This window comes from Haliotis cracherodii, unplaced genomic scaffold (genome assembly GCF_022045235.1).
Source record: "Haliotis cracherodii isolate W230 unplaced genomic scaffold, xgHalCrac1.p SCAF_6, whole genome shotgun sequence".
Lineage (NCBI taxonomy): Eukaryota > Metazoa > Mollusca > Gastropoda > Lepetellida > Haliotidae > Haliotis > Haliotis cracherodii.
In genome coordinates this window covers 808949-836791 of record NW_027266319.1, presented here as the reverse complement: position 1 = coordinate 836791, position 27843 = coordinate 808949, and the positions used below count along the sequence as shown (strand labels likewise).

General features: G+C 39.4%; 4 protein-coding genes across 4 annotated transcripts; 3 read left to right on the top strand and 1 right to left on the bottom strand.

Moving 5' to 3' along the window:
- The first annotated feature begins 1337 nt into the window (after nucleotides 1-1337).
- LOC139446135 (uncharacterized) lies at nucleotides 1338-3066 on the top strand. Its single transcript, XM_071227434.1, has 4 exons — nucleotides 1338-1506; nucleotides 2070-2198; nucleotides 2368-2433; nucleotides 3002-3066. Exons 1-4 carry the CDS (start codon nucleotides 1338-1340, stop codon nucleotides 3064-3066), a joined length of 429 nt encoding a protein of 142 aa, XP_071083535.1.
- A 5981-nt stretch (nucleotides 3067-9047) lies between these two features.
- LOC139446098 (uncharacterized) lies at nucleotides 9048-10775 on the top strand. Its single transcript, XM_071227376.1, has 4 exons — nucleotides 9048-9216; nucleotides 9780-9908; nucleotides 10078-10143; nucleotides 10711-10775. The coding sequence occupies exons 1-4, from the start codon at nucleotides 9048-9050 to the stop codon at nucleotides 10773-10775; spliced, it is 429 nt and encodes a 142-aa protein (XP_071083477.1).
- Nucleotides 10776-14221: 3446 nt separating this feature from the next.
- On the bottom strand, nucleotides 14222-17168 carry LOC139445356 (uncharacterized). The gene is made up of 5 exons (XM_071226488.1): nucleotides 17149-17168; nucleotides 16132-16319; nucleotides 15090-15218; nucleotides 14855-14920; nucleotides 14222-14286 (listed from the first exon to the last, which is right to left on the bottom strand). Exons 2-5 carry the CDS (start codon nucleotides 16298-16300, stop codon nucleotides 14222-14224), a joined length of 429 nt encoding a protein of 142 aa, XP_071082589.1. The 5' UTR covers nucleotides 16301-16319; nucleotides 17149-17168.
- Nucleotides 17169-19905: 2737 nt separating this feature from the next.
- Nucleotides 19906-21635, top strand: LOC139446097 (uncharacterized). Its single transcript, XM_071227375.1, has 4 exons — nucleotides 19906-20074; nucleotides 20638-20766; nucleotides 20936-21001; nucleotides 21571-21635. The coding sequence occupies exons 1-4, from the start codon at nucleotides 19906-19908 to the stop codon at nucleotides 21633-21635; spliced, it is 429 nt and encodes a 142-aa protein (XP_071083476.1).
- Nucleotides 21636-27843: the final 6208 nt, after the last annotated feature.

Here is a 27843-nt window from a genome sequence, read left to right as displayed (position 1 = left end):
AAACTAATATTTCTTCCAATTTTGGAAATATTAAGATTCTTCCGACTGTCTCCTTCTTTTCTTTAATAAAGTATTTATTCGATAGTAAGGGTACGAACTACTGTTGCCATCGGACATTGCTAGTGTGACAGAGGGCCAACACCATTAGTAGGATCTGCCACTTCACCCCAGGAATCTAGTCATCTCGTTGTGAACGGGTTAAAATATCATTAGATCCATTAGACAGCGCAAAATTCTATCATGCTTATCGCATTACATCAAAATCTGGCACTGACATCCATCTCTCCCAACTGTTACAAGTCACGATGCTAGAGATGCACAACGAATCCACCAATCACAAGGCGTTCTACTGAGATGTTATCTTGTTGTTTTGGAGTGTGTTTTCCTGATGCTTTTAACAAGTCTTCACTATAAATCTATATAGATATAAGCAGCGCATATATCCAAGCTAAAGCAGCTGCTTCATCTGTCTGATTCGGGTAAGTAACCTTTAAATGTTTTATTTCTAATAATGGAAAATCTCTGTACTTGAACACAGCCGAAGAAATTCTAAATTAATACATAATTTTTCTTTAAGCAAATCAGTAAATGTGACATCGCGTCACTCTATGTTCTGGCCTATCACTTGACTGTCGTGTTTGTTCATAAGCTCCCGTCGCATGGCAACAATACTGCTGTGTGGCGACAGGCAACAACTGCTTACTTTCTTTTGCAAATTGTATGAATGACGGGTGCCTCCGCTAGAGCAGAACATGCTTACACTTTTCGCGAACACCAGGTGTCAACACTGACTTTCAGTTATGCATTCATGTAATTATCGCCACTATTTTGCCTTTTAAGTCCAATGGAATCTGTTTTATCACATAATGGAGTATACTTAATCTCTGGAATTTGACGAATCAGTGTCAGAGACAAAACTGATGCAATTCTCTATTTTGACTTTTACCATTTGTTCCCGTGTTTTATTGGTGAACAATTGACTTGCTGGTGGGGCTGGATACGCTCACCTGGTATATAAACACATGCTTATGATATAGTCGGAATCTTACAACCAACTCTGTTTTTGTCAGAGATTCCTTATGAATATGGAAAGTGTTTTGTCGCTATATTTTCTTATTTATGGATGTTTCAAGAACTCATTACTCACAAGTTTCATGAGACATTCAAAGCGAATTGAAGGCGAGGAATATTTTGTTAAAAGGTTTGATATAATATGCTGTATTATCTTTTTAAATACAAGAAAAAAAACCGATTGTCAGTAGTTTGTTCCGCTGGTGATTGCATTGGTAACAGCCAGAATTATCTTAATGTCACGCAGATAATATCAGTTCATCAGGATGCGTCTGTTCCTTGTCCTCCTGCTCGTGGCCCTGGTGGTGATCCCGGAGTCGGACGCCTGGGGAAGGAGAAGAAGACGTTGGTTCAGGGGCAGGCGAATAATTGACGGCGCAGTTCGGGTGTACCGAGTTTACAGGAGATACTCACACATCATCAACCCAGCAATCGGTAAGAACAGGAATAAACTCTCCCAAACCTGTTAGATGTACAGTTACGTTTAGGGTAACTTTAGAAAAAAATGGGTTTACGGATTTTGTTCACCATAATTAAAACGGTAATTGGAAGTGTAATTGGAGTGTAATTGACTTTTTCCGCCAAAAGGAACTTGCGTTTCCAAAATGAAAAGCTACTGAAGACCACTCTTCCTTCTTTACTTTCTTTCATTCCAACCTGTCCACCCTGAGTTTTCACACAATATCCGTAAAACAAGAAATAGACATTGCTTGCCCTATAAAAGATTACAGTTGGAGACTTACAGATTTTCTCTCACCCGTGCGACAGAGTTGGATGGCAAGTTACGAATATGCAACAGATTAAAGATTGTATTTAATACAGCTGATGGGACATCAATGTCCATTTAGGCTAGAATCGGGGAATGATCAGTTATCAAGTTATATCAATGTGTACAAAGTGGAACAAAAAAGAACCTAAGTATCCTTTCTAGAACATTACAATATGACATTTGATGCTGGAATGACATTCTGTTGACAAATGTACATTGTTGTTTGCAGGTGCCATAGGCAAACGAAATATTGACGAGCTTGATAAGAACAAGGATGGCAATATTGACCAATCAGAAGCTGAGGAACTGATGGAAAGACGGGCAGCCGAGGATCTTCTTTCACTTGCTGATGAAAATGGTAAAACACGCTTTGCTATTCATTTAATGACAATGTACACCTTTATACACACGATTTTGATGTTTCACTAAACACTGGCATTACTTAAGTGTTCTTGTCATTTATTGTGAAAATGTATATTCCTCTCGCTTCACGAATAAAGTCTGACTGACAACTTCAACAATTTCAGGTGATTCGAACGTGAGTGTGGAAGAGTTCTCGAGGAGCATCAATGACTTCATGACCATAGATTCAGGTAATATAACATAACAAGTAGAATAGTTTGTTTGTATCTGGACCCGAAAATCCAATGATTGACATCATGAGCACCGATCCAAATAATTGGGATACGATGACATGCATCAACCAAGTCAGCGAGCCTGACCACCCGATCCCGTCTGTCGCCTCTTCAGACAAGCATGGGTTGCTGAAGATCAATTCTAACCCAGAATCTCCAAGGGACAGTAGAATAGTAGTGGTATTTGTAGAAAATATCAAAAACACAGACATGAAATGTTCTGATTCGAGCGAATGATTTAGGTTGAGGTATGAGGCCATTTTAACAGCATTCAGCTTTATTACGCTCTTGGAAAAAACACAAAGACTTGAATGTCTTTAATGTGTATAACTTCATTAAAGCCCTGAGGAAGTGATACAGTGATGACAGACCAAGGATCATTATCAGGAAGAATCGGATACCGAGACCAGCTGATCCTGGATCTTTGAACCACTGGGCCACCCCAGACCCTGATTATTGATTTGAAGGACGAAAAACATAGTTGACACACGTGTATTATTTTATACTGTCAATTGTTTCCTTTCAGACCCACTGTTGCAAAAACAACTTGCAGAAGAGTTTGCTGATGCATTTGAGGATGATGCGGAATAAAGTGCCCGATCAACATCTTTATGAAATGATTTCAAATAAAAAGATTCTTGCAAACGTAAACTGTCTCCTGTGCTGTTGATTATCGATTAAACTATATTAGGCACTAGAGGTGCACCCAATAATCGTTTCAGAATCCGCTGGTCGATGTTCCTTCTTGAAACATCAAGGAGATTTGCAGGAGAACCTTGAGCCGTGTTAAATAGAATGGGCACCAATTGTGCTCCTCTTCTTGCGGATCTGTTTCTTTATGCAAATGCCCTGATTGGCAAAGTCAAAACAAAGTAATTTGGCTAAGAAGTTTCAGGTATATCGATGATCTGATATCGTTCAATAAGAATCAAATAGCCAATTCCCTGACACTGATCTACCCACCTGAACTAGAAATAAAAGAGACCAGTACGAGTAGAGAGGCATAGCCAGTTACAGTTGCAATCGAGTCTGTGAATTCTATATATCTATTGACATAGCCCGGTATCATTAGCATGTGACATAATAATAAATAACAATTTGCACAGTTTTCGAGGGTCTGTCAAATCATTTGATTGACACTTTAAAGAAATTCGGATTTGTAAAAAATATTTTTTCATGAACCTATTTCTTTCATTTTTTTTTTTTACACCAGAAAATGTAATGAAATTCGTCACCGAGTTTGCTTGTAGAAGTATGACAAAGTTTCATATGGTATTTTATGGATTGAGGTTTTATATTATAACAATATGGTTTTATTCTCTGTGCCAAGTTTAGTCTGTGGCCATGAAATATTACAATGTGATTTCACTCAAAGGTAGGTGACACCACGAGTTGTAAATAATCATGTCTAAACCAGTAAATCCGGGTTAGAATATAGCTTCAGCAACCCGTGCTTGCCGTAAAAGGGGACTATGCTTGTCATAAGAGGCGACTGACGGGATTGGGTCAGGCTGGCTGCCTTAGTTGATGCATGTCATCGTCTTCCAATGGTATGGCTTGATGCTCATGATGTCAATTGCTGGATTGTCTGGTCCAGACTCAATTACAGACAGCCGTCATTTAGCTGGAATGTTGCCGAATGCGGCGTTTAACAACAGACAGACAAACTAAACCAGAAAACGTTTTTCTGGGCAGCTTGGGGCCAGTATCATGTGAAATATGTAAACATCAACATGGTATCTCATGGTGAGTGGGATGCAACTATAAAACAAACACACGTTTTCTGGTTTAGTTTGTTTGTCTGTTGTTAAACGTCGCATTCAGCAATATTCCAGCTATATGACGGCTGTCTGTAAATAATCGAGTCTGGACCAGACAATCCAGCGATTGACATCGTGATCCATACGCATTTGATGTAATTCGATAAGCATGATAGAAGTTTGTGCTTTGTAATGGATCTAATGAAATTTTAACACGTTTACAACGAGAACGTTACATGCGATAGTAACGTATGACAACCACTACCACTACTACGGAAACTAATACCTCAAACACTGAAGGACTGGTTGGCAGATGGCCATTATACTGTGTCTGAGTGTGGTAAACAGTGTCATACAACATGGTGTCCTGGAGGACTCTTGCTTAAAAAACCAGTATACACTTGTACAAGCACACACACACACACATACACACATACACACACACACACACACACACACACACACACACACACACACACACACACACACACACACACACACACACACACACACACACACACACACACACACACACACACACACACACAACACGCACGCACGCGCGCGCACGCACGCACACACACACACACACACACATATATTTCTTATATTTATTTAGATTTACAATGTAGACTTGTTAAAAGACACAGGAAAACAGACTCCAAAACAACAAGATAACATCTCAGTAAAACGCCATGTGATTGGTGGATTCGTTGTGCATCTCTAGCATCGTGACTTGTAACAGTTGGGAGAGATGGATGTCAGTGCCATATTTTGATGTAATGCGATAAGCATGATAGAAGTTAGCGCTGTGTAATGGAACATTGTGATATCTAATGATATTTTAACCCGTTCACAACGAGATGACTAGATTCCTGGGGTGAAGTGGCAGATCCTACTAATGGTGTTGGCCCCCTGTCACACCAGCAGTGTCCGATGGCAACAGTAGTTCGTACCTCAAAAACTACTACTACAACTACTACTACTTCCACTACAACAACAACAACTACTACTACCACTACTACTTGCTGTTTTTCTGGGCAGCTTGGGGCCAGTATCATGTGAAATATGTAAACATCATCATGGTATCTCATGGTGAGTGGGATGCAACTATAAAACACACACACGTATTCTGGTTTAGTTTGTTTGTCTGTTGTTAAACGCCGCATTCAGCAATATTCCAGATATATGACGGCTGTCTGTAAATAATCGAGTCTGGACCAGACAATCAAGCAATTGACATAATGATCATCGAGCCATACAATTGGAATACGATGACATGCATCAACGACCCACGCTGTCGGGGAATACTGACCACCTGATCAATTTAGTACTTCTAATGACCAGCATATTGGTTGCAGTGACCTATACTAACACGGATTCCCCACGAAACTAATGTTCTGACGACTAACAGTGGAATACACAGGGGAGATAACCACTTGAAATAGCTCCAGATTATCAAAATATTTCTGGATAATCTTGGACTATCAATATCTGGCAATCCTAAAATATTATTTCACTCAGATGATTTAAACATGCAGTTAATATACGAGTTTCTGAAATATATGATAAAACAAATATCTTCCTCTAGTGGTGTCACCTACCTTTGTGTGAAATCACATTGGAATATTTCATGGCCACAGACTAAACTTGGCACAAAGAATAAAACCATATTGTTATAATATAAAACCTCAATCCATTAAATACAATATTAAAAACTGGTCGCTGGGAATAGTCCCCACAACCAAACATTTTGTCATACTTGTCGAAGCTAAATCGGTGACGAATTTCATTACATTTTCTGATGTATAACAAACAAATGAAAGAAATAGGTACATGTAAAAATATTTTGTCACCAACCCGAATTTCTTTAAAGTGTCAATTAAATGATGTGACAGACCCTCGAAAACTGTGCAAATTGTTATTTATTATTATGTCACACGCTAATGATACCGGGCTATGTCAATAGATTTATAGAATTCACAGACTCGATTGCAACTGTAACTGGCTATGCCTCTCTACTCGTACTGGTCTTTTTTATTTCTAGTTCAGGTGGGTAGATCAGTGTCAGGGAATTGGCTATTTGATTCTTATTGAACGATATCAGATCATCGATATACCTGAAACTTCTTGATCAAAGTACCTTGTTTTGATCTACCAATCCGAGCAGAAATTCCGATTCATATGCATAAAAAACAGATCCGCAAGAAGGGGAGCACAATTGGTGCCCATTCTATTCAAAACGACTCAAGGTTCTCCTGCAAACCTCCTTGATGTTTCTAGGAACATCGACCAGCGGATTCTGAAACGATTATTGGGTGCACTTCTAGTGCCTAATATAGGTTTCTTGATAATCAACAGCACAGGAGACAGTTTACGTTTGCAAGAATCTTTTTATTGAAATCATTTCATAAAGATGTTGATCGGGCGCTTTATTCCGCATCATCCTCAAATGCATCAGCAAACTCTTCTGCAAGTTGTTTTTGCAACAGTGGGTCTGAAAGGAAACAATTGAAAGTATAAAATAATACACGTGTGTCAACTATGTTTTTCGTCCTTCAAATCAATAATCAGGGTCTGGGGTGGCCCAGTGGTTCAAAGATCCAGGATCAGCTGGTCTCGGTATCCGATTCTTCCTGATAATGATCCTTGGTCTGTCATCACTGTACCACTTCCTCAGGGCTTTAACGAAGCTGTACATGTTAAAGACATTCAAGTCTTTGTGTTTTTTTCCAAGAGCGTAATAAAGCTGAAATGCTGTTAAAATGGCGCCAGTCTACAGGATTTCTACTGCTACCACACCAAATCATAATCAGTCGTTCAGACAGCAGCTTTCGCAGAGGAAGATTGAATGTAGATTGAAAGATGTGGCAGCTGTGATTGGATAAACTTTTATGAGATTTGTTGATGTTTTCAAATGTACATCTATTGAATAAATTAAAGGCGACCACACACACACACACACACACACACACACACACACACACACACACACACACACACACACACACACACACACACACACACACACACACACACACAACACACACACACACACACACACACACACACACACACACACACACACACACACACACAAACACACACACACAAACACACACACAAACACACACACACAAACACACACACACAAATGGATCGCTGCTCATTATGTCAATGTCATATAGCTGGGAAATTGCTGAGTACGGCGTTTAACTTGAAGAGACAAACAATCCAAACCAGAAACCGTGTTTGTTTTATAGTTGCATCCCACTCACCATGAGATGCCATGTTGATATTTACATATTTCACATGATACTGGCCCTAAGCTGCCCAGAAAAAACAGCGAACAGTAGCAGCAGCAGCAGTAGTAGTTGTAGTAGTAGTGTTTGAGGTATTAGTTTCCGTAGTAGTGGTTGTCATACGTTGCTATCGGATGTAATGTGTCCCCTTTTTATCATACAACTATGACTAGAAACTAATATTTCTTTCAATTTTGGAAATATTAAGATTCTTCCGACTGTCTCCTTCTTTTCTTTAATAAAGTATTTATTCGATAGTAAGGGTACGAACTACTGTTGCCATTGGACATTGCTAGTGTGACAGAGGGCCAACACCATTAGTAGGATCTGCCACTTCACCCCAGGAATCTAGTCATCTCGTTGTGAACGTGTTAAAATATCATTAGATCCATTAGACAGCGCAAAATTCTATCATGCTTATCGCATTACATCAAAATCTGGCACTGACATCCATCTCTCCCAACTGTTACAAGTCACGATGCTAGAGATGCACAACGAATCCACCAATCACATGGCGTTTTACTGAGATGTTATCTTGTTGTTTTGGAGTCTGTTTTCCTGTGTCTTTTAACAAGTCTTCATTGTAAATCTATATAAATATAAGCAGCGCATATATCCAATCTAAAGCAGCTGCTTCATCTGTCTGATTCGGGTAAGTAACCTTTAAATGTTTTATTTCTAATAATGGAAAATCTCTGTACTTGAACACAGCCGAAGAAATTCTAAATTAATACATAATTTTTCTTTAAGCAAATCAGTAAATGTGACATCGCGTCACTCTATGTTCTGGCCTATCACTTGACTGTCATGTTTGTTCATAAGCTCCCGTCGCATGGCAACAATACTGCTGTGTGGCGACAGGCAACAACTGCTTACTTTCTTTTGCGAATTGTATGAATGACGGGTGCCTCCGCTAGAGCAGAACACGCTTACACTTTTCGCGAACACCAGGTGTCAACACTGACTTTCAGTTATGCATTCATGTAATTATCACCACTATTTTGCCTTTTAAGTCCAATGGAATCTGTTTTATCACATAATGGAGTATACTTAATCTCTGGAGTTTGACGAATCAGTGTCAGAGACAAAACTGATGCAATTCTCTATTTTGACTTTTACCATTTGTTCCCGTGTTTTATTGGTGAACAATTGACTTGCTGGTGGGGCTGGATACGCTCACCTGGTATATAAACACATGCTTATGATATAGTCGGAATCTTACAACCAACTCTGTTTTTGTCAGAGATTCCTTATGAATATGGAAAGTGTTTTGTCGCTATATTTTCTTATTTATGGATGTTTCAAGAACTCATTACTCACAAGTTTCATGAGACATTCAAAGCGAATTGAAGGCGAGGAATATTTTGTTAAAAGGTTTGATATAATATGCTGTATTATCTTTTTAAATACAAGAAAAAAAACCGATTGTCAGTAGTTTGTTCCGCTGGTGATTGCATTGGTAACAGCCAGAATTATCTTAATGTCACGCAGATAGTATCAGTTCATCAGGATGCGTCTGTTCCTTGTCCTCCTGCTCGTGGCCCTGGTGGTGATCCCGGAGTCGGACGCCTGGGGAAGGAGAAGAAGACGTTGGTTCAGGGGCAGGCGAATAATTGACGGCGCAGTTCGGGTGTACCGAGTTTACAGGAGATACTCACACATCATCAACCCAGCAATCGGTAAGAACAGGAATAAACTCTCCCAAACCTGTTAGATGTACAGTTACGTTTAGGGTAACTTTAGAAAAAAATGGGTTTACGGATTTTGTTCACCATAATTAAAACGGTAATTGGAAGTGTAATTGGAGTGTAATTGACTTTTTCCGCCAAAAGGAACTTGCGTTTCCAAAATGAAAAGCTACTGAAGACCACCCTTCCTTCTTTACTTTCTTTCATTCCAACCTGTCCACCCTGAGTTTTCACACAATATCCGTAAAACAAGAAATAGACATTGCTTGCCCTATAAAAGATTACAGTTGGAGACTTAGAGATTTTCTCTCACCCGTGCGACAGAGTTGGATGGCAAGTTACGAATGTGCAACAGATTAAAGATTGTATTTAATACAGCTGATGGGACATCAATGTCCATTTAGGCTAGAATCGGGGAATGATCAGTTATCAAGTTATATCAATGTGTACAAAGTGGAACAAAAAAGAACCTAAGTATCCTTTCTAGAACATTACAATATGACATTTGATGCTGGAATGACATTCTGTTGACAAATGTACATTGTTGTTTGCAGGTGCCATAGGCAAACGAAATATTGACGAGCTTGATAAGAACAAGGATGGCAATATTGACCAATCAGAAGCTGAGGAACTGATGGAAAGACGGGCAGCCGAGGATCTTCTTTCACTTGCTGATGAAAATGGTAAAACACGCTTTGCTATTCATTTAATGACAATGTACACCTTTATACACACGATTTTGATGTTTCACTAAACACTGGCATTACTTAAGTGTTCCTGTCATTTATTGTGAAAATGTATATTCCTCTCGCTTCACGAATAAAGTCTGACTGACAACTTCAACAATTTCAGGTGATTCGAACGTGAGTGTGGAAGAGTTCTCGAGGAGCATCAATGACTTCATGACCATAGATTCAGGTAATATAACATAACAAGTAGAATAGTTTGTTTGTATCTGGACCCGAAAATCCAATGATTGACATCATGAGCACCGATCCAAATAATTGGGATACGATGACATGCATCAACCAAGTCAGCGAGCCTGACCACCCGATCCCGTCTGTCGCCTCTTCAGACAAGCATGGGTTGCTGAAGATCAATTCTAACCCAGAATCTCCAAGGGACAGTAGAATAGTAGTGGTATTTGTAGAAAATATCAAACACAGACATGAAATGTTCTGATTCGAGCGAATGATTTAGGTTGAGGTGTGAGGCCATTTTAACAGCATTCAGCTTTATTACGCTCTTGGAAAAAAACACAAAGACTTGAATGTCTTTAATGTGTATAACTTCATTAAAGCCCTGAGGAAGTGATACAGTGATGACAGACCAAGGATCATAATCAGGAAGAATCGGATACCGAGACCAGCTGATCCTGGATCTTTGAACCACTGGGCCACCCCAGACCCTGATTATTGATTTGAAGAACGACAAACATAGTTGACACACGTGTATTATTTTATACTGTCAATTGTTTCCTTTCAGACCCACTGTTGCAAAAACAACTTGCAGAAGAGTTTGCTGATGCATTTGAGGATGATGCGGAATAAAGCGCCCGATCAACATCTTTATGAAATGATTTCAATAAAAAGATTCTTGCAAACGTAAACTGTCTCCTGTGCTGTTGATTATCAATTAAACTATATTAGGCACTAGAGGTGCACCCAATAATCGTTTCAGAATCCGCTGGTCGATGTTCCTTCTTGAAACATCAAGGAGATTTGCAGGAGAACCTTGAGCCGTGTTAAATAGAATGGGCACCAATTGTGCTCCTCTTCTTGCGGATCTGTTTCTTTATGCAAATGCCCTGATTGGCAAAGTCAAAACAAAGTAATTTGGCTAAGAAGTTTCAGGTATATCGATGATCTGATATCGTTCAATAAGAATCAAATAGTCAATTCCCTGACACTGATCTACCCACCTGAACTAGAAATAAAAGAGACCAGTACGAGTAGAGAGGCATAGCCAGTTACAGTTGCAATCGAGTCTGTGAATTCTATATATCTATTGACATAGCCCGGTATCATTAGCGTGTGACATAATAATAAGTAACAATTTGCACAGTTTTCGAGGGTCTGTCACATCATTTGAAAGAAATTCGGATTTGTAAAAAATATTTTTTCATGAACCTATTTTTTTCATTTTTTATTTTTTTTACACCAGAAAATGTAATGAAATTCGTCACCGAGTTTGCTTGTAGAAGTATGACAAAGTTTCATATGGTATTTTATGGATTGAGGTTTTATATTATAACAATATGGTTTTATTCTCTGTGCCAAGTTTAGTCTGTGGCCATGAAATATTACAATGTGATTTCACTCAAAGGTAGGTGACACCACGAGTTGTAAATCATCATGTCTAAACCAGTAAATCCGGGTTAGAATATAGCTTCAGCAACCCGTGCTTGCCGTAAAAAGGGACTATGCTTGTCATAAGAGGCGACTGACGGGATTGGGTCAGGCTGGCTGCCTTAGTTGATGCATGTCATCGTCTTCCAATGGTATGGCTTGATGCTCATGATGTCAATTGCTGGATTGTCTGGTCCAGACTCAATTACAGATAGCCGTCATTTAGCTGGAATGTTGCCGAATGCGGCGTTTAACAACAGACAGACAAACTAAACCAGAAAACGTTTTTCTGGGCAGCTTGGGGCCAGTATCATGTGAAATATGTAAACATCAACATGGTATCTCATGGTGAGTGGGATGCAACTATAAAACAAACACACGTTTTCTGGTTTAGTTTGTTTGTCTGTTGTTAAACGTCGCATTCAGCAATATTCCAGCTATATGACGGCTGTCTGTAAATAATCGAGTCTGGACCAGACAATCCAGCGATTGACATCGTGATCCATACGCATTTGATGTAATTCGATAAGCATGATAGAAGTTTGTGCTTTGTAATGGATCTAATGAAATTTTAACACGTTTACAACGAGAACGTTACATGCGATAGTAACGTATGACAACCACTACCACTACTACGGAAACTAATACCTCAAACACTGAAGGACTGGTTGGCAGATGGCCATTATACTGTGTCTGAGTGTGGTAAACAGTGTCATACAACATGGTGTCCTGGAGGACTCTTGCTTAAAAAACAAGTATACACTTGTACAAGCACACACACACACACACACACACACACACACACACACACGCACATATATTTGTTATATTTATTTAGATTTACAATGTAGACTTGTTAAAAGAAACAGGAAAACAGACTCCAAAACAACAAGATAACATCTCAGTAGAACGCCATGTGATTGGTGGATTCGTTGTGCATCTCTAGCATCGTGACTTGTAACAGTTGGGAGAGATGGATGTCAGTGCCAGATTTTGATGTAATGCGATAAGCATGATAGAAGTTAGCGCTGTGTAATGGAACATTGTGATATCTAATGATATTTAAACCCGTTCACAACGAGATGACTAGATTCCTGGGGTGAAGTGGCAGATCCTACTAATGGTGTTGGCCCCCTGTCACACCAGCAATGTCCGATGGCAACAGTAGTTCGTACCTCAAAAACTACTACTACAACTACCACTACTTCCACTACAACAACAACTACTACTACCACTACTACTTGCTGTTTTTCTGGGCAGCTTGGGGCCAGTATCATGTGAAATATGTAAACATCATCATGGTATCTCATGGTGAGTGGGATGCAACTATAAAACAAACACACATATTCTGGTTTAGTTTGTTTGTCTGTTGTTAAACGCCGCATTCAGCAATATTCCAGATATATGACGGCTGTCTGTAAATAATCGAGTCTGGACCAGACAATCAAGCAATTGACATAATGATCATCGAGCCATACAATTGGAATACGATGACATGCATCAACGACCCACGCTGTCGGGGAATACTGACCACCTGATCAATTTAGTACTTCTAATGACCAGCATATAGGTTGCAGTGACCTATACTAACACGGATTCCCCACGAAACTAATGTTCTGACGACTAACAGTGGAATACACAGGGGAGATAACCACTTGAAATAGCTCCAGATTATCAAAATATTTCTGGATAATCTTGGACTATCAATATCTGGCAATCCTAAAATATTATTTCACTCAGATGATTTAAACATGCAGTTAATATACGAGTTTCTGAAATATATGATATAACAAATATCTTCCTCTAGTGGTGTCACCTACCTTTGTGTGAAATCACATTGGAATATTTCATGGCCACAGACTAAACTTGGCACAAAGAATAAAACCATATTGTTATAATATAAAACCTCAATCCATAAAATACAATATTAAAAACTGGTCGCTGGGAATAGTCCCCACAACCAAACATTTTGTCATACTTGTCGAAGCTAAATCGGTGACGAATTTCATTACATTTTCTGATGTATAACAAACAAATGAAAGAAATAGGTACATGTAAAAATATTTTGTCACCAACCCGAATTTCTTTAAAGTGTCAATTAAATGATGTGACAGACCCTCGAAAACTGTGCAAATTGTTATTTATTATTATGTCACACGCTAATGATACCGGGCTATGTCAATAGATTTATAGAATTCACAGACTCGATTGCAACTGTAACTGGCTATGCCTCTCTACTCGTACTGGTCTTTTTTATTTCTAGTTCAGGTGGGTAGATCAGTGTCAGGGAATTGGCTATTTGATTCTTATTGAACGATATCAGATCATCGATATACCTGAAACTTCTTGATCAAAGTACCTTGTTTTGATCTACCAATCCGAGCAGAAATTCCGATTCATATGCATAAAAAACAGATCCGCAAGAAGGGGAGCACAATTGGTGCCCATTCTATTCAAAACGACTCAAGGTTCTCCTGCAAACCTCCTTGATGTTTCTAGGAACATCGACCAGCGGATTCTGAAACGATTATTGGGTGCACCTCTAGTGCCTAATATAGGTTTCTTGATAATCAACAGCACAGGAGACAGTTTACGTTTGCAAGAATCTTTTTATTGAAATCATTTCATAAAGATGTTGATCGGGCGCTTTATTCCGCATCATCCTCAAATGCATCAGCAAACTCTTCTGCAAGTTGTTTTTGCAACAGTGGGTCTGAAAGGAAACAATTGACAGTATAAAATAATACACGTGTGTCAACTATGTTTTTCGTCCTTCAAATCAAAAATCAGGGTCTGGGGTGGCCCAGTGGTTCAAAGATCCAGGATCAGCTGGTCTCGGTATCCGATTCTTCCTGATTATGATCCTTGGTCTGTCATCACTGTATCACTTCCTCAGGGCTTTAACGAAGTTATACACATTAAAGACATTCAAGTCTTTGTGTTTTTTTCCAAGAGCGTAATAAAGCTGAAATGCTGTTAAAATGGCCTCACACCTCAACCTAAATCATTCGCTCGAATCAGAACATTTCATGTCTGTGTTTGATATTTTCTACAAATACCACTACTATTCTACTGTCCCTTGGAGATTCTGGGTTAGAATTGATCTTCAGCAACCCATGCTTGTCTGAAGAGGCGACAGACGGGATCGGGTGGTCAGGCTCGCTGACTTGGTTGATGCATGTCATCGTATCCCAATTACTTGGATCGGTGCTCATGATGTCAATCATTGGATTTTCGGGTCCAGATACAAACAAACTATTCTACTTGTTATGTTATATTACCTGAATCTATGGTCATGAAGTCATTGATGCTCCTCGAGAACTCTTCCACACTCACGTTCGAATCACCTGAAATTGTTGAAGTTGTCAGTCAGACTTTATTCGTGAAGCGAGAGGAATATACATTTTCACAATAAATGACAGGAACACTTAAGTAATGTTAGTGTTTAGTGAAACATCAAAATCGCGTGTATAAAGGTGTACATTGTCATTAAATGAATAGCAAAGCGTGTTTTACCATTTTCATCAGCAAGTGAAAGAAGATCCTCGGCTGCCCGTCTTTCCATCAGTTCCTCAGCTTCTGATTGGTCAATATTGCCATCCTTGTTCTTATCAAGCTCGTCAATATTTCGTTTGCCTATGGCACCTGCAAACAACAATGTACATTTGTCAACAGAATGTCCTTCCAGCATCAAATGTCATATTGTAATGTTCATAAACACACACTTAGTGTCTTTTTAGTTCCACTTTGTACACATTGATCTAACATGATAACTTATTATTTAAATATTTGATTTTTCGCCCCTAATCGTGCGAAGATCCGCTGAAAGTGAATCTTTAAAAAGTGGTAACGTCTACGACAGACGTTCATTTGGACTTCTACAACTGAAATAACATTCCAAGCTGCTCTAACACAAGTAATTTACTCAATCATTTGTGTTAACACGCCGTATCTAGGACATATTTGCCCAGAAGACATCACACTTACTGCTGACTTATTGGACATATGACATTTTCGAAATCTAAATATTGTTTTATTAGGTGTGTTATTCTCAAAGCGTCAGGTATATTTCGAGATATATTTGACATTTTTACACCATTCCTCTGTTGACAATATTTAGAGTTAGGGTTAGAGTTAGGCTAAATGCACATTGATGTCCCATCAGCTGTATTAAATACAATCTTTAATATGTTGCACATTCGTAACATGCCATCCAACTCTGTCGCACGGGTGAGAGAAAATCTCTAAGTCTCCAACTGTAATCTTTTATAGGGCAAGCAATGTCTATTTCTTGTTTTACGGATATTGTGTGAAAACTCAGGGTGGACAGGTTGGAATGAAAGAAAGTAAAGAAGGAACAGTATGGTGGTCTTCAATTGCTTCTTCGTTTTAGCAACGCAAGTTCCTTTTGGCGGAAAATGTCAATAACACTCTTCATTTTTTTCCAGTTGCTGTTTTAATTATGGTGGACGAAATCCGTAAACCCATTTTTTTCTAAAGTTACCCTAAACGTAATTGTACATCTAACAGGTTTGGGAGAGTTTATTCCTGTTCTTACCGATTGCTGGGTTGATGATGTGTGAGTATCTCCTGTAAACTCGGTACACCCGAACTGCGCCGTCAATTATTCGCCTGCCCCTGAACCAACGTCTTCTTCTCCTTCCCCAGGCGTCCGACTCCGGGATCACCACCAGGGCCACGAGCAGGAGGACAAGGAACAGACGCATCCTGAGGAACTGATACTATCTGCGTGATATTAAGATAATTCTAGCTGTTACCAATGCAATCACCAGCGGAACAAACTACTGACAATCGGTTTTTTTTCTTGTATTTAAAAAGATAATACAGCATATTATATCAAACCTTTTAACAAAATATTCCTCGCCTTCAATTCGCTTTGAATGTCTCATGAAACTTGTGAGTAATGAGCACTTGAAACATCCATAAAAAAGAAAATAAAGCAACAAAACACTTTCCATATTCATAAGGAATCTCTGATAAAAACAGCATGTGTTTATAAATCACTATCATACAGTGATGATACCAGGTGAGCGTATCCAGCCCCACCAGCAAGTCAGTTGTTCACCAATAAAACACGGGAACAAATGGTAAAAGTCAAAATAGAGAATTGCATCAGTTTTGTCTCTGACACTGATTCGTCAAACTCCAGAGATTAAGTATACTCCATTATGTGATAAAACAGATTCCATTGGACTTAAAAGGCAAAATAGTGGTGATAATTACATGAATGCATAACTGAAAGTCAGTGTTGACACCTGGTGTTCGCGAAAAGTGTAAGCATGTTCTGCTCTAGCGGAGGCACCCGTCATTCATACAATTTGCATAAGAAAGTAAGCAGTTGTTGCCTGTCGCCACACAGCAGTATTGTTGCCATGCGACGGGAGCTTATGAACAAACACGACAGTCAAGTGATAGGCCAGAACATCGAGTGACGCGATGTCACATTTACTGATTTGCTTAAAGAAAAAATATATATTAATTTAGAATTTCTTCGGCTGTGTTCAAGTACAGAGATTTTCCATTATTAGAAATAAAACATTCAAAGGTTACTTACCCGAATCAGACAGATGAAGCAGCTGCTTTAGCTTGGATAAATGCGCTGCTTATATCTATATAGATTTACAATGAAGACTTGTTAAAAACAACAGGAAAAGACACCCCAAAACATCAAGATAACATCTCAGTAGAACGCCTTGTGATTGGTGGATTCGTTGTGCATCTCTAGCATCGTGACTTGTAACAGTTGGGAGAGATGGATGTCAGTGCCAGATTTTGATGTAATGCGATAAGCATGATAGAATTTTGCCCTGTCTAATGGAACTAATGGTATTTTAACACGTTCACAACGAGATGACTAGATTCCTGGGGTGAAGTGGCAGATCCTACTAATGGTGTTGGCCCTCTGTCACACAAGCAATGTCCGATGGCAACAGTAGTTCGTACCCTTACTATCGAATAAATACTTTATTAAAGAAAAGAAGGAGACAGTCGGATGAATCTTAATATTTCCAAAATTGAAAGAAATATTAGTTTCTAGTAATAGTTGTATGATTTTTGGGGAACACATTACACCCGATAGCAACGTATGACTACCATTATCACTACTATGGATACTAATACCTCAAACACTACTACTACAACTACTACTACTACTACTACTAGTATTCCACTACAACAACTACTACTACAACTACTACTTGCTGTTTTTCTGGACAGCTTAGGGCCAGTATCATGTGAAATATGTTAACATCATCATGGTATCTCATGGTGAGTGGGATGCAAAATAAAACAAACACACGTTTTCTGGTTTAGTTTGCTATTTCCGATTTTCAATTTTAGTTTTGTTCAAGCATTTGTGATTAAGTATGCCCTGAAATCTTAAATCTGCAAAGTTGCTAACTTCACTTGACCTTTAGGGGAATAACGGAAGGACTGGTTGGCAGATATGGTTGGCATGATACTGTGTCTAAGCGTGGTAAACACACACACACACACACACACACACACACACACACACACACACACACACACACACACACACACACACACACACACACACACACACACACACACACACACACACACACACACACACACAAACACACACAAACACACACACACACACACAAACACACACACACAAATGGATCGCTGCTCATTATGTCAATGTCATATAGCTAGGAAATTGCTGAGTACGGCGTTTAACTTGAAGAGACAAACAATCCAAACCAGAAACCGTGTTTGTTTTATAGTTGCATCCCACTCACCATGAGATACCATGTTGATATTTACATATTTCACATGATACTGGCCCTAAGCTGCCCAGAAAAAAACAGCGAACAGTAGCAGCAGCAGCAGCAGTAGTAGTTGTAGTAGTAGTAGTAGTGTTTGAGGTATTAGTTTCCGTAGTAGTGGTTGTCATACGTTGCTATCGGATGTAATGTGTCCCCTTTTTATCATACAACTATGACTAGAAACTAATATTTCTTTCAATTTTGGAAATATTAAGATTCTTCCGACTGTCTCCTCCTTTTCTTTAATAAAGTATTTATTCGATAGTAAGGGTACGAACTACTGTTGCCATCGGACATTGCTAGTGTGACAGAGGGCCAACACCATTAGTAGGATCTGCCACTTCACCCTAGAAATCTAGTCATCTCGTTGTGAACGGGTTTAAATATCATTAGTTCCATTAGACAGCGCAAAATTCTATCATGCTTATCGCATTACATCAAAATCTGGCACTGACATCCATCTCTCCCAACTGTTACAAGTCACGATGCTAGGGATGCACAACGAATCCACCAATCACAAGGCGTTCTACTGAGATGTTATCTTGTTGTTTTGGAGTGTGTTTTCCTGATGCTTTTAACAAGTCTTCATTGTAAATCTATATAAATATAAGCAGCGCATATATCCAAGCTAAAGCAGCTGCTTCATCTGTCTGATTCGGGTAAGTAACCTTTGAATGTTTTATTTCTAATAATGGAAAATCTCTGTACTTGAACACAGCCAAAGAAATTCTAAATTAATATATAATTTTTCTTTAAGCAAATCAGTAAATGTGACATCGCGTCACTCGATGTTCTGGCCTATCACTTGACTGTCGTGTTTGTTCATAAGCTCCCGTCGCATGGCAACAATACTGCTGTGTGGCGACAGGCAACAACTGCTTACTTTCTTATGCAAATTGTATGAATGACGGGTGCCTCCGCTAGAGCAGAACATGCTTACATTTTTCGCGAACACCAGGTGTCAACACTGACTTTCAGTTATGCATTCATGTAATTATCACCACTATTTTGCCTTTTAAGTCCAATGGAATCTGTTTTATCACATAATGGAGTATACTTAATCTCTGGAGTTTGACGAATCAGTGTCAGAGACAAAACTGATGCAATTCTCTATTTTGACTTTTACCATTTGTTCCCGTGTTTTATTGGTGAACAACTGACTTGCTGGTGGGGCTGGATACGCTCACCTGGTATATAAACACATGCTTATGATATAGTCGGAATCTTACAACCAACTCTGTTTTTGTCAGAGATTCCTTATGAATATGGAAAGTGTTTTGTCGCTATATTTTCTTATTTATGGATGTTTCAAGAACTCATTACTCACAAGTTTCATGAGACATTCAAAGCGAATTGAAGGCGAGGAATATTTTGTTAAAAGGTTTGATATAATATGCTGTATTATCTTTTTAAATACAAGAAAAAAAACCGATTGTCAGTAGTTTGTTCCGCTGGTGATTGCATTGGTAACAGCCAGAATTATCTTAATGTCACGCAGATAGTATCAATTCATCAGGATGCGTCTGTTCCTTGTCCTCCTGCTCGTGGCCCTGGTGGTGATCCCGGAGTCGGACGCCTGGGGAAGGAGAAGAAGACGTTGGTTCAGGGGCAGGCGAATAATTGACGGCGCAGTTCGGGTGTACCGAGTTTACAGGAGATACTCACACATCATCAACCCAGCAATCGGTAAGAACAGGAATAAACTCTCCCAAACCTGTTAGATGTACAGTTACGTTTAGGGTAACTTTAGAAAAAAATGGGTTTACGGATTTCGTCCACCATAATTAAAACGGTAATTGGAAGTGTAATTGGAGTGTAATTGACTTTTTCCGCCAAAAGGAACTTGCGTTTCCAAAATGAAAAGCTACAGAAGACCACCCTTCCTTCTTTACTTTCTTTCATTCCAACCTGTCCACCCTGAGTTTTCACACAATATCCGTAAAACAAGAAATAGACATTGCTTGCCCTATACAAGATTACAGTTGGAGACTTAGAGATTTTCTCTCACCCGTGCGACAGAGTTGGATGGCAAGTTACGAATGTGCAACATATTAAAGATTGTATTTAATACAGCTGATGGGACATCAACGTCCATTTAGGCTAGAATCGGGGAATGATCAGTTATCAAGTTATATCAATGTGTACAAAGTGGAACAAAAAAGAACCTAAGTATCCTTTCTAGAACATTACAGTATGACATTTGATGCTGGAATGACATTCTGTTGACAAATGTACATTGTTGTTTGCAGGTGCCATAGGCAAACGAAATATTGACGAGCTTGATAAGAACAAGGATGGCAATATTGACCAATCAGAAGCTGAGGAACTGATGGAAAGACGGGCAGCCGAGGATCTTCTTTCACTTGCTGATGAAAATGGTAAAACACGCTTTGCTATTCATTTAATGACAATGTACACCTTTATACACGCGATTTTGATGTTTCACTAAACACTAACATTACTTAAGTGTTCCTGTCATTTATTGTGAAAATGTATATTCCTCTCGCTTCACGAATAAAGTCTGACTGACAACTTCAACAATTTCAGGTGATTCGAACGTGAGTGTGGAAGAGTTCTCGAGGAGCATCAATGACTTCATGACCATAGATTCAGGTAATATAACATAACAAGTAGAATAGTTTGTTTGTATCTGGACCCGAAAATCCAATGATTGACATCATGAGCACCGATCCAAATAATTGGGATACGATGACATGCATCAACCAAGTCAGCGAGCCTGACCACCCGATCCCGTCTGTCGCCTCTTCAGACAAGCATGGGTTGCTGAAGATCAATTCTAACCCAGAATCTCCAAGGGACAGTAGAATAGTAGTGGTATTTGTAGAAAATATCAAAAACACAGACATGAAATGTTCTGATTCGAGCGAATGATTTAGGCTGAGGTGTGAGGCCATTTTAACAGCATTCAGCTTTATTACGCTCTTGGAAAAAAACACAAAGACTTGAATGTCTTTAATGTGTATAACTTCATTAAAGCCCTGAGGAAGTGATACAGTGATGACAGACCAAGGATCATTATCAGGAAGAATCGGATACCGAGACCAGCTGATCCTGGATCTTTGAACCACTGGGCCACCCCAGACCCTGATTATTGATTTGAAGGACGACAAACATAGTTGACACACGTGTATTATTTTACACTTTCAATTGTTTCCTTTCAGACCCACTGTTGCAAAAACAACTTGCAGAAGAGTTTGCTGATGCATTTGAGGATGATGCGGAATAAAGCGCCCGATCAACATCTTTATGAAATGATTTCAATAAAAAGATTCTTGCAAACGTAAACTGTCTCCTGTGCTGTTGATTATCAATTAAACTATATTAGGCACTAGAGGTGCACCCAATAATCGTTTCAGAATCCGCTGGTCGATGTTCCTTCTTGAAACATCAAGGAGGTTTGCAGGAGAACCTTGAGTCGTGTTAAATAGAATGGGCACCAATTGTGCTCCCCTTCTTGCGGATCTGTTTTTTATGCAAATGCCCTGATTGGCAAAGTCAAAACAAAGTAATTTGGCTAAGAAGTTTCAGGTATATCGATGATCTGATATCGTTCAATAAGAATCAAATAGCCAATTCCCTGACACTGATCTACCCACCTGAACTAGAAATAAAAGAGACCAGTACGAGTAGAGAGGCATAGCCAGTTACAGTTGCAATCGAGTCTGTGAATTCTATATATCTATTGACATAGCCCGGTATCATTAGCATGTGACATAATAATAAATAACAATTTGCACAGTTTTCGAGGGTCTGTCACATCATTTGATTGACACTTTAAAGAAATTCGGATTTGTAAAAAATATTTTTTCATGAACCTATTTTTTTCCTTTTTTATTTTTTTTACACCAGAAAATGTAATGAAATTCGTCACCGAGTTTGCTTGTAGAAGTATGACAAAGTTTCATATGGTATTTTATGGATTGAGGTTTTATATTATAACAATATGGTTTTATTCTTTGTGCCAAGTTTAGTCTGTGGCCATGAAATATTACAATGTGATTTCACTCAAAGGTAGGTGACACCACGAGTTGTAAATAATCATGTCTAAACCAGTAAATCCGGGTTAGAATATAGCTTCAGCAACCCGTGCTTGCCGTAAAAGGGGACTATGCTTGTCATAAGAGGCGACTGAGGGGATTGGGTCAGGCTGGCTGCCTTAGTTGATGCATGTCATCGTCTTCCAATGGTATGGCTTGATGCTCATGATGTCAATTGCTGGATTGTCTGGTCCAGACTCAATTACAGATAGCCGTCATTTAGCTGGAATGTTGCCGAATGCGGCGTTTAACAACAGACAGACAAACTAAACCAGAAAACGTTTTTCTGGGCAGCTTGGGGCCAGTATCATGTGAAATATGTAAACATCAACATGGTATCTCATGGTGAGTAGGATGCAACTATAAAACAAACACACGTTTTCTGGTTTAGTTTGTTTGTCTGTTGTTAAACGTCGCATTCAGCAATATTCCAGCTATATGACGGCTGTCTGTAAATAATCGAGTCTGGACCAGACAATCCAGCGATTGACATCGTGATCCATACGCATTTGATGTAATTCGATAAGCATGATAGAAGTTTGTGCTTTGTAATGGATCTAATGAAATTTTAACACGTTTACAACGAGAACGTTACATGCGATAGTAACGTATGACAACCACTACCACTACTACGGAAACTAATACCTCAAACACTGAAGGACTGGTTGGCAGATGGCCATTATACTGTGTCTGAGTGTGGTAAACAGTGTCATACAACATGGTGTCCTGGAGGACTCTTGCTTAAAAAACCAGTATACACTTGCACAAGCACACACACACACATACACACATACACACACACACACACACACACACACACACAACACGCACGCACGCGCGCACACACACACACACACACACACACACACACACACACACACACACACACATATATTTGTTATATTTATTTAGATTTACAATGTAGACTTGTTAAAAGAAACAGGAAAACAGACTCCAAAACAACAAGATAACATCTCAGTAGAACGCCATGTGATTGGTGGATTCGTTGTGCATCTCTAGCATCGTGACTTGTAACAGTTGGGAGAGATGGATGTCAGTGCCAGATTTTGATGTAATGCGATAAGCATGATAGAAGTTAGCGCTGTGTAATGGAACATTGTGATATCTAATGATATTTAAACCCGTTCACAACGAGATGACTAGATTCCTGGGGTGAAGTGGCAGATCCTACTAATGGTGTTGGCCCCCTGTCACACCAGCAATGTCCGATGGCAACAGTAGTTCGTACCTCAAAAACTACTACTACAACTACCACTACTTCCACTACAACAACAACTACTACTACCACTACTACTTGCTGTTTTTCTGGGCAGCTTGGGGCCAGTATCATGTGAAATATGTAAACATCATCATGGTATCTCATGGTGAGTGGGATGCAACTATAAAACAAACACACATATTCTGGTTTAGTTTGTTTGTCTGTTGTTAAACGCCGCATTCAGCAATATTCCAGATATATGACGGCTGTCTGTAAATAATCGAGTCTGGACCAGACAATCAAGCAATTGACATAATGATCATCGAGCCATACAATTGGAATACGATGACATGCATCAACGACCCACGCTGTCGGGGAATACTGACCACCTGATCAATTTAGTACTTCTAATGACCAGCATATAGGTTGCAGTGACCTATACTAACACGGATTCCCCACGAAACTAATGTTCTGACGACTAACAGTGGAATACACAGGGGAGATAACCACTTGAAATAGCTCCAGATTATCAAAATATTTCTGGATAATCTTGGACTATCAATATCTGGCAATCCTAAAATATTATTTCACTCAGATGATTTAAACATGCAGTTAATATACGAGTTTCTGAAATATATGATATAACAAATATCTTCCTCTAGTGGTGTCACCTACCTTTGTGTGAAATCACATTGGAATATTTCATGGCCACAGACTAAACTTGGCACAAAGAATAAAACCATATTGTTATAATATAAAACCTCAATCCATAAAATACAATATTAAAAACTGGTCGCTGGGAATAGTCCCCACAACCAAACATTTTGTCATACTTGTCGAAGCTAAATCGGTGACGAATTTCATTACATTTTCTGATGTATAACAAACAAATGAAAGAAATAGGTACATGTAAAAATATTTTGTCACCAACCCGAATTTCTTTAAAGTGTCAATTAAATGATGTGACAGACCCTCGAAAACTGTGCAAATTGTTATTTATTATTATGTCACACGCTAATGATACCGGGCTATGTCAATAGATTTATAGAATTCACAGACTCGATTGCAACTGTAACTGGCTATGCCTCTCTACTCGTACTGGTCTTTTTTATTTCTAGTTCAGGTGGGTAGATCAGTGTCAGGGAATTGGCTATTTGATTCTTATTGAACGATATCAGATCATCGATATACCTGAAACTTCTTGATCAAAGTACCTTGTTTTGATATACCAATCCGAGCAGAAATTCCGATTCATATGCATAAAAAACAGATCCGCAAGAAGGGGAGCACAATTGGTGCCCATTCTATTCAAAACGACTCAAGGTTCTCCTGCAAACCTCCTTGATGTTTCTAGGAACATCGACCAGCGGATTCTGAAACGATTATTGGGTGCACCTCTAGTGCCTAATATAGGTTTCTTGATAATCAACAGCACAGGAGACAGTTTACGTTTGCAAGAATCTTTTTATTGAAATCATTTCATAAAGATGTTGATCGGGCGCTTTATTCCGCATCATCCTCAAATGCATCAGCAAACTCTTCTGCAAGTTGTTTTTGCAACAGTGGGTCTGAAAGGAAACAATTGAAAGTATAAAATAATACACGTGTGTCAACTATGTTTTTCGTCCTTCAAATCAATAATCAGGGTCTGGGGTGGCCCAGTGGTTCAAAGATCCAGGATCAGCTGGTCTCGGTATCCGATTCTTCCTGATAATGATCCTTGGTCTGTCATCACTGTACCACTTCCTCAGGGCTTTAACGAAGCTGTACATGTTAAAGACATTCAAGTCTTTGTGTTTTTTTCCAAGAGAGTAATAAAGCTGAAATGCTGTTAAAATGGCGCCAGTCTACAGGATTTCTACTGCTACCACACCAAATCATAATCAGTCGTTCTGACAGCAGCTTTCGCAGAGGAAGATTGAATGTAGATTGAAAGATGTGGCAGCTGTGATTGGATAAACTTTTATGAGATTTGTTGATGTTTTCAAATGTACATCTATTGAATAAATTAAAGGTGACCTCGTTTTTCCAATATTTAGTGTTGTCTTTATGAACAGGATGACTAATCCTGATCGTGACCATGGCCATGCACGGATGTTTTCGAGCAGGTCACATTTGGCGCGGGACTTCGGTTGATGTGTTTCACTTCCAGTACTCGTAAAATAAACTGGCTGAGCTAGCCAAAATTTGTGTTTTTATTGAAGCTTTAAGGCCAGACTGTGCACACGTGGAAATGTAGTGGCTGTTGAATGCCTACATGTACTTGTTATTTATGTACATACTAGTATTCATACATACAAATATACACACACACACTCAGACAAAAAAGCCTCAATGTAGAATTGGCGAATTGGGTAGAGTACCACAAAGCATTAACATTGCTAAACGTGCCATACCATACTGGTGTAAGTAAGTATTACCTAATCCTAATAAGATTTCATCATTTACGTTGAAACGCAACATACTTGGTCATATTTATCCCAGGCTAATATTTACTTCTCCCTGATCATATTTCTAAACCTTTACTGTTTTAGGAACTGGTAAATACAAATTACAAAATTGGCAACGAGTTCCACTATTTATTCAGCTGTAATTCATCTTTAACATTACGCACTGAATGTGTCAATGAATACTACACACACTTGCTAAACATGATTAAATGTCGTAAACTATTCACAAATGGTAAAATATGTACTTTAAAAAGACTGTCAAAGTTCCTCAGCCATTTGAGTGCTATACTGTGACGTATTCTACCGTGTAATGTTATCTAGCTGTACATCTAGATCTTTTACTGTAGTTTTTGTTGTTGTACAACTCATGTACCAAGATAGTTGTTATCGAGTAATTGAAGTGATACAAAAGAAACAAAAAGGAGTCCATGGGAAAACATTGGCTTTTTGCATAACCCCAAACCACGGATGCGCCTGCTCGGACGAAGACTGGTTTCGCCGGATCGACACGGCTTGGCACAGACGCGGGACCGCCAGCTACCGGCGCGACTCAGCGTCCGTCGGACCCGTCCGTCGACTCAGCTTGGGTCGGGCCAGACGGGAGAAGCACTTAGGGTGGCACTAGGCAGAATTATATGTAACAATGAAAATATAGCTTATGCTACTCATTGAAATTAGGTCACTGTGAGTTGTTACCACTGCTCATATACTGAACAACAAAAGTTCCTGTGACATTGAATAAGATTTAATGCAAAGTAATGTTTTTTACCAAATCTGAAACAATTTCGGTTTGCAACAGATAAAAGACTCCTGTTAGTGTTCAAATGGTTTAATTTGTCATACTGACTTCAGAAAATGCCTGATTTCATAAAAAACAAACATGATCATGCCAAAATGTCAATTTACGTGTATGGCAACCTCTGGTTGCGAAGCAAGCAACACATCTTCGTCTCATGGAATGGACCACGCTTCGCAAAAAGTCCTGTGGGATATCTGTCCATATCTGCTGGAGCATGTTTCGAAGTTCCTGGAGTGTCTGTGGTACACGTGGTTGACGTCGAAGGCGCCGATCCATCTCATCCCACATGTGCTCGATTTGTGAGAGATCAGGGGTGCGAGCCGGCCAGAGGATGACATTCACGTTGTTTTGTTGAAGAGAATCCTGAACAAGTCGAGCGATTGGAGCCCGGGCGTTGTCATGTTAAAGGTAATGCCTGGGCCGTGACGACGCAAAGACGGTAGAACAACAGGGCCGATGATCTCCTCGCGGTAGCGCTGTCCATTGATATTTCCCTCTACCACTATCAAACGGGTCCTCTGTCTTGCTGTAATCCCACTCCATACCATAACGCTGCCGCCCCCGAACCGATCTTCTTCCATGACACAATGATTGACGTAACATTCACCTCGACGTCGGTACACTCGAATCCGTCCATCGCTGTGGCTGAGGTGAAAGCGAGACTCGTCAGTGAATAGAACTTGTCCCCACTGCATGGTCGTCCAGCGTAGACGCTGTCTGCAGCAGACGTGCTTGACGGTTGTTTCCTGTCAAAATGGGACGTCTGGCGGGTCTTGTGGCGACAATCTCTGCACATCTAATGCGACGACGTACGGTTTGTGGAGATATTCGTCGAAGGCAAGGGATGCTTCTTGCAGTCACTGTTGCTGGCTGGAAATGATTTGGTATGTGTGTTGTTCGAATCCAGTTGTCTTGTCGATTATTGGTTA

Excerpts from the sequence above, each read along its gene's own strand:
- LOC139446135 (XM_071227434.1), top strand. The coding sequence starts at position 1,338 with ATGCGTCTGTTCCTTGTCCTCCTGCTCGTGGCCCTGGTGGTGATCCCG. Across the intron at positions 1,507-2,069 it reads CATCATCAACCCAGCAATCG|GTGCCATAGGCAAACGAAAT; the intron begins GTAAGAACAGGA and ends TGTTGTTTGCAG. Across the intron at positions 2,434-3,001 it reads CTTCATGACCATAGATTCAG|ACCCACTGTTGCAAAAACAA; the intron begins GTAATATAACAT and ends GTTTCCTTTCAG.
- LOC139446098 (XM_071227376.1), top strand. The coding sequence starts at position 9,048 with ATGCGTCTGTTCCTTGTCCTCCTGCTCGTGGCCCTGGTGGTGATCCCG. Across the intron at positions 9,909-10,077 it reads TTCACTTGCTGATGAAAATG|GTGATTCGAACGTGAGTGTG; the intron begins GTAAAACACGCT and ends CAACAATTTCAG. Across the intron at positions 10,144-10,710 it reads CTTCATGACCATAGATTCAG|ACCCACTGTTGCAAAAACAA; the intron begins GTAATATAACAT and ends GTTTCCTTTCAG.
- LOC139445356 (XM_071226488.1), bottom strand. The coding sequence starts at position 16,300 with ATGCGTCTGTTCCTTGTCCTCCTGCTCGTGGCCCTGGTGGTGATCCCG. Across the intron at positions 15,219-16,131 it reads CATCATCAACCCAGCAATCG|GTGCCATAGGCAAACGAAAT; the intron begins GTAAGAACAGGA and ends TGTTGTTTGCAG. Across the intron at positions 14,921-15,089 it reads TTCACTTGCTGATGAAAATG|GTGATTCGAACGTGAGTGTG; the intron begins GTAAAACACGCT and ends CAACAATTTCAG.
- LOC139446097 (XM_071227375.1), top strand. The coding sequence starts at position 19,906 with ATGCGTCTGTTCCTTGTCCTCCTGCTCGTGGCCCTGGTGGTGATCCCG. Across the intron at positions 20,075-20,637 it reads CATCATCAACCCAGCAATCG|GTGCCATAGGCAAACGAAAT; the intron begins GTAAGAACAGGA and ends TGTTGTTTGCAG. Across the intron at positions 21,002-21,570 it reads CTTCATGACCATAGATTCAG|ACCCACTGTTGCAAAAACAA; the intron begins GTAATATAACAT and ends GTTTCCTTTCAG.